The 6,561-nt window shown below is 48.4% G+C and overlaps 1 protein-coding gene across 1 annotated transcript; it reads right to left on the reverse strand.

Moving 5' to 3' along the window:
• Positions 1 to 4,688: 4,688 nt before the first annotated feature.
• Positions 4,689 to 6,243, reverse strand: LOC119405496 (ubiquitin-conjugating enzyme E2 Z). The gene is made up of 2 exons (XM_037672330.1): positions 5,884 to 6,243; positions 4,689 to 5,147 (listed from the first exon to the last, which is right to left on the reverse strand). The coding sequence occupies exons 1-2, from the start codon at positions 6,241 to 6,243 to the stop codon at positions 4,689 to 4,691; spliced, it is 819 nt and encodes a 272-aa protein (XP_037528258.1).
• Positions 6,244 to 6,561: the final 318 nt, after the last annotated feature.

Raw genomic sequence — 6,561 nt, forward strand, 5'->3', positions numbered from 1 at the left:
ATAGATAGATACGGTCAAAGTCGCAGAAGTTCGCTAAGAAATGCTTCGCATTTAAAACTTACACCACAGTCACCTACCCGCCGCATGCTTCGCATAACGTCGACTCCCACGGTACGTGGGATCTGTTTGATTGTCGCTTTTGTAATTGACGGGAGTCCCTGCTCTGCTTGCCGACCAGCTAGCGGGTTACCACGTAATCATAAGAACTTCAATAAGAAGCCTCCGCACGATAGTGCAAATACCACTGTGGAGGTCTACCTTGCCCGTAAACGTATTACGACTTTCGCAATAACGGATCACCGGACTGGTGTGCGTCGCCAAGAACATGTGCCGCGCTGAAACTATTCAGACGTATTGTAGAGTGATACAAAGCGCCACAGGACACCGGCCGCCGCTATTCAGACTAATGCCACTTATAGCTCCAATTACCTGGTGATTAACAACAGTAATAGAATTTATCGAAGCCTGTCATGAGTAAAGGGGGCACGAGGCACGTGCAGAAGGGCAGAAGGTAGCGATGGTGTGTGGGGGATGGAAAAGTACCCGATGGTGTGCTACCCCGCCACGTCCACGCACGCCATTGGCCGGAGAAAGGCGCGTGCCACGTGACCCGAGCCGAGGTGAGAGACCAAGGAAGAACAAGGAGGCATTGTTCGGTGGAGTCGTGGAGGAGCAAGGTGTTGCAAGCCAACGTCGCACCCGCGACAGGAGCAGCAGGACCCCGTTCTGGAGGCAGCGGCGAGAGGCTCGGGAGGGTGGCCGTCGACCTTGGCGTCATCCAAGTGAGGCTCCCCGAGCTTGCAGCAGCCTCATCCAGCAGTTCGCAGGGCACCTACGGCACTACCACAGCTCGACGAGACGGCAATCCACCGACAATCACCGGAGAGCCACGTCGGCAGTTTGACCCGGTGGCACCAAGGGGATAGGCCGAGGGTTAGGCCTAACCAGACGAGACGACGTTCTCGAAGAAAGACCGAAGGGTCAGCGACGTGGACGACTAGCGAGGCGGCAGCTTCGACGACGGCGACTCTCAGACGTCGAGGAGCAGCGTCGACGGGACTGAGCGTCGACTTTGGCACGGGAGCGAGGCGACGGACTCACGCGAAGTAAGAACGTTCTATTCGCGTAGCTAGACCGAGACGCCATAGTGGCCAGACTTTCGTGCCATTAGAGTCGAGCCTAGTTAGGAGTGTTTGTTATATCCTTTTGTATACCGCTTGGCGTTTTTGCACATGTTACTCCTGATTGTAAATTGTTAGTGTGTTAATTTTTTGGTTTGCCGTGGTGTGGGATATAAAGTTTGTTTGCCGTGACGCCACGGTCTCCGGCCTCGCTCACTCTCCCAATTCCATCACATATTGCAAGCGCTCCCGAGATACGTGACAAAGCCTAAACAAGGAAAACAAATATATCTAAGTAAAATAGAAAAGCGGTTGCGTATCAAGAACAGCGATTAAGCATAGAAACACGATGCAGACGGCTCCCCAAAGAGCTAATAATAATTGTTCTGTTTGACGTCCCAAAGCCACGACATGATTATGAGAGACGCTGTAATGGAGGGCTCCGGAAATTTTGACCATCTGGTGTTTTAAAACCCTAAATATAGGCACACGGGCCTCTAGCATATCGGAATGCGGCCGCCGCGACTTTCGGGTCAGCAGTCAAGCATCATGACCACTAGACCACCGCGGCGGTAAACCCCTATAGTAGCTATGCGAATTAAATTCAGTGCCTATAAAAAATAGCTTAAAACGGCTCGTGGGACGCTCATGAGAAAAACGGAGAATTTGGTATAACAGTTGTTCTCGAATACCTTTGCTAACACAATTAGGATGGCTCCTAATAATTAGTGTTATTATAACGAAAACTCAATTTTGCGATTTTACTTAGTAGTAAGCAGAATTTTCGTTATTGTATACTCCAGGTGCGCCCGGTTTACTATATATTTTCTCTCAAAATTGCCTTTACTAAACAGTGAATTCAAGTGGACTATAAGTATGTAAACAGTAGCAGAAATGACAGTTAAAAGCAAGAATGAGAGAGCTTTCCTTGGCAGTACGTTAAAGGCATATTGTAGTTAAGGAGACAAGAAAAAAACAATATAGGATCGTATGTAATGTATTGCATGGAAAAGGACAGCAAGGAAAGAACTTCTGCTAGCAATCAAATTGTGATTATAAAAACTCTTTGAATAAAAGAAAAAGACGCCAAGATAGCGGTTGTTATGTTAATGCTATAGTTCTGTTAGATCGAGCATCGGTACCGGTGGTGCTATAGCTATTGGAATATTATTTGCATATGAGTTAATCATGGTGCTTGTAATTGAAACTTGCATTCACGAGAGCCTTCAAATCGCCGATGTGTGAACGCCACTAGACGCAAAGCAATCCCCCCCCCCCTCAAGCTTGCATTCTTCAGACTTCGTAACGAAGCACCACGCAAGAGAAAGTTCGATAATGGCACTACAGCGGCCTCAGAATGTGTGCGGAAGACGCCGCGCGCATTGAAGTACGCGGCACAGGACAGTTGCTAAGTGCCAAGTGTCGCGGCACTGGCACAACTAAAAAGCAGAAGCGATAAAACGGAAGGTCGGCTGGGCGTACGTTAGCGGGCTTGTCTATCAAGACGACGTGAGCGCCACCACGTCGCTCACGTGTTGGCGCTCGATAGACAAGCGCGCCACCGTGTGACTCTGCTCCACCAATAGGGACGCTTACAGCTCATCGCCTATCCTCGCTGGAAAACTCTGGTGGAAACATAAAATAATATCACGGCCTTTAGTTTAATACTGGTGACTTAGTGGCAGCGGTATCAGCTTGAGAAGCGGCGTTCAGCTGACGTCTATTGTTTCGCACGGTGGTGGTGCAATCTCGGTATCTTGTATCTTAAGATACACGATAAATAATTGAATGTATCGAAAATAAAGATACTGATACACGTCTTGCGAGATGTATCGCTATACAGATACAAGATACCCAAAGAGTATCTAAGATAGTATCTAAGATACATGTATTGTCGATACTGCCCAGCGCTGCCGAGCAGGAATCGAACCCAAGCAATCTGCGTGGCAGTCAGGTATTCTACCACAGAGGCACGCCAGGTCTTGAAGCTGCTTTGGAAAAAAAAGACGCTATGCAGGCGTAATGTCGGTACAACGTCAACTGCGGCTGCGTGTTCGCTGTATAATTTTATAACGAAGCAATGAACGATACATATTTACTCCTATCATACAGACATCATGCCGGGTTAACGTCAACTGTGGTTCCAGTGTTGACTCCGCTTGCATAGCAGTCTAATAAGCATTACGTTCACATTGCTATGATTCAGCAAGCTATATTGAAGCGTTGCTCGACCTCGGAGAAATACGCTAACGAAAGTTACGTATGATAATCATATCATCTCACCTTAAAGTAAACCTCGTTTCGATAATACTGACGTCTGTGTTCTAACGTGAGTTCCTACGTTACGTCACACCATAAGTGACCGTTTAAACGCCAGTGTAGTCGACTCCTGCTAAGCCCACGATATGTGCACTACTACACTTACAAGAACACGTCGATTCACCTCCTAACGCTTGGCTCAAAGCAAAAAAAAAAAAAAATGCTGCCTAGACACTCACCATGTCCCCTCAATACTAAAAAAGTATTGAGGGACCATGCACTCACTGACCGACTGCTTCGCATGAAACCGATTCCCAAAAGGCGTGGGATCTGCCGAATGTTTTATCTTTGCGATAAACTACACTGCACACTTGTCCAAAGGAGCGTCGTAAATACTACTATTTTTCGTAATAATCGTTGAGGTTTCACGTCCCAAAACCGCGATATGATTACGGTGATTACGATATGATCATAAGAGCGAGCTGTAATACATCAGGATTACGAGAGACGCCGTAGTGGCTCCGGAAATTTCGACATCCTCGGATTCTTTAACGTTCAGCTAAATCTAAGCACACGGGCGTCTAGCATCTTGCCTCCATCGAAATGCGGCCGCCGCGGCCGGGATTACATCCCGAGACCTTCGGGTCAGCAGTCAAGCACCATAATCACTAGACCTCCGCGCTGGGTAATTGACTATTGTTTCGACGTACGAAGTAAATACATTCGTATGGGTGTGCTCATCCCTCGAGTGGTACGTTCATTAGACAAATTGGGTCGCAGCCAGAACCTGCACAAAAAAATGGGGGGACGCTTAAGCTTCGCATTTAAGAGTTGAACGCGATAGCGATACCCTGCCCCTAGTGCGCACTTCGAACACTACGAGTGTTTAACAGAATGCGCGCACTAAGGTGTGTACCTTATGTAATGGGTAGCATGCTTTACACTACGAGCAATTATGCGCGAGAAACTTTTTCGAAGTTGCGATGCACTCACTACGTGGTCTTAAGGGAATACGCGCAGTAATGCGTGTGCCTTTTGTAATGGGTGGCTGTCTTTAAACCACCAAGTCGTTATGATATTGACATGGTGTGACGCCCGATGGCAATGTACGCCGACACCGACGCCGACGCCGACGGCGGAATTTCTGCGATACGAGCTCTTTAACGCTGTCGCGTTAATATACACTGTTCAATTCTGCATGCACCTGTCGTTCCTTTAATTTTTTTTTCCATAGCGTTTCTCAAATCTCGAATATGACGCATCCGGTTTTGCTACGGGGCCACGGCGGCAGCTCATTGCTTGCAAATTTCAGCGACGCGCGCCATCCACTTCGATCTTCTCTTTGACCCGCTGGCCGAGTTGCCTTAGACGAGACAGCAGAGGCTCGTACAGGTACGCGGTGGTGTGGTCCAGCGTTTGAGACAACCGTCGGGCACTGTCCAGCTCGGCCAGGGCTTCGATCCTCTCCTCGTACTTCTCGTACGACTGGGCGAACTTCTTCAGGATCTCAGAGACCAGGCACGGAGGGTATGGAGGTTCCTCTCCAAGATACGCTTCCACAGCATCGCATACGGCCACCCTGACGGTGTCGTGTCCTACTCTGTCGTTGTACTGTGCGGTGGAGAGCGCATTGCACGTCGTACTGAACTCGTCGTAGAAGAAGGGCTCATCGATCATAAGCGATTGTATGGAGATCAGTAGGCTTCTAATGTTGTGGGCAGGTGTCCAGGTTGGTCCAGGCCAAGTGCCGAGAATGCTGAGACACACCTGCGTGCGAGATTAAAATCGTATTGCCAATACTGCCGATTTCCTGCTTCGTGCGTTTTGGCGGCCCAATTTTGAATTGTCATGGGGAGGTCGGCAAAGCGTGCTACAATTTCGTCGTGCCAATAGGTCTTTTACTTGTCTTTATAGATCTCTTCACAGGAGGCTCCCTAGGCGCCGCCGTAATCCCCTTTGGGCTCTGCTAAACATGCGTGACTCCCCAAAAATGCACAGCCGAGGCTGTGACGGCAGCCTATGTGGTCCTGTGCCACAGCCCAGAAAGGTGGTGTTTCTTCTGTCCTGTGAAGAGGTTTATAATTCCCTGAGGCTATGACAATGAGAATGCCAAGCAAATATTTTACGTAATTATTTTTAATTCATTAATGGAATGTTAAGATTGAAGAACTGGTGGTTTCCATCTATCTATCTATCTATCTATCTATCTATCTATCTATCTATCTATCTATCTATCTATCTATCTATCTATCTATCTATCTATCTATCTATCTATCTATCTATCTATCTATCTATCTATCTATCTATCTATCTATCTATCTATCTATCTATCTATCTATCTATCTATCTATCTACATACATACATACATACATACATTTCCAGTGACACCCACTGTTCAGAGATTTTTCATCTCCACCTATTTGTGCTTATATCCATAACACACGCTACAAGCTATGAACTTAGGATAACACACGTCAGAAAACACGGCGTATATATATATACCTTCCCGCAAGCGTAGAGGTGCGGGTTGAAGCTCACTCTACCGGCGTCGGTAGTCATCAGGCGCACACGGGGTGGAACGAACGGGTAGTTCGAGGGGCACTTGATGAAGAAGTGGAAGAAGCCGCCCTCGTACGGGGTTCCCTCGGGTCCCATCACGACGGCGTGGATCCTGGTGACGTCGCTCTCTTCGGGCGAGACGAAGATGCCCGGCAGCCGGTTGTCCTCGATGTCCGCGATCTCCCGCGTCACCCTCAGGAGACAAGAGGGCGTCGGCTGTTCGTCCAAGCAGACCATCGGGTCCCAGTTGCCCGTGTTCGGTATGCTCGGGCTTGAGCTGGAGCCTGCCGTGGTGCTCGCCATATCTCCTATGAGGAGGTAGATAAGAGTGCGGCGGTCCGTTGCAAGCGGCTCGAAGAATTACGAGTACTTACCCGTAGACCGTGTGCCCTTACAGCGCTTCGCACGGCACCACTAGGGTGGCTCCACACCTGACGATGCACCACACCTGACGACGATGACTACGGCGATGGTGATCCTCGGCGGATTGTGACAAGTGCCCGCAAGGAAGGTTTTTCTGAATAGTCTTATTCCAGTAAAAAAAATTCCTTTTCGGACAGTCTTTCATGGTGGATTATACTACCGATAAATGATGCAGGGATTGAAATGTCCACCATATAA

The sequence above is a fragment of the Rhipicephalus sanguineus genome, chromosome 9 (assembly GCF_013339695.2).
Source record: "Rhipicephalus sanguineus isolate Rsan-2018 chromosome 9, BIME_Rsan_1.4, whole genome shotgun sequence".
Taxonomy (NCBI): domain Eukaryota; kingdom Metazoa; phylum Arthropoda; class Arachnida; order Ixodida; family Ixodidae; genus Rhipicephalus; species Rhipicephalus sanguineus.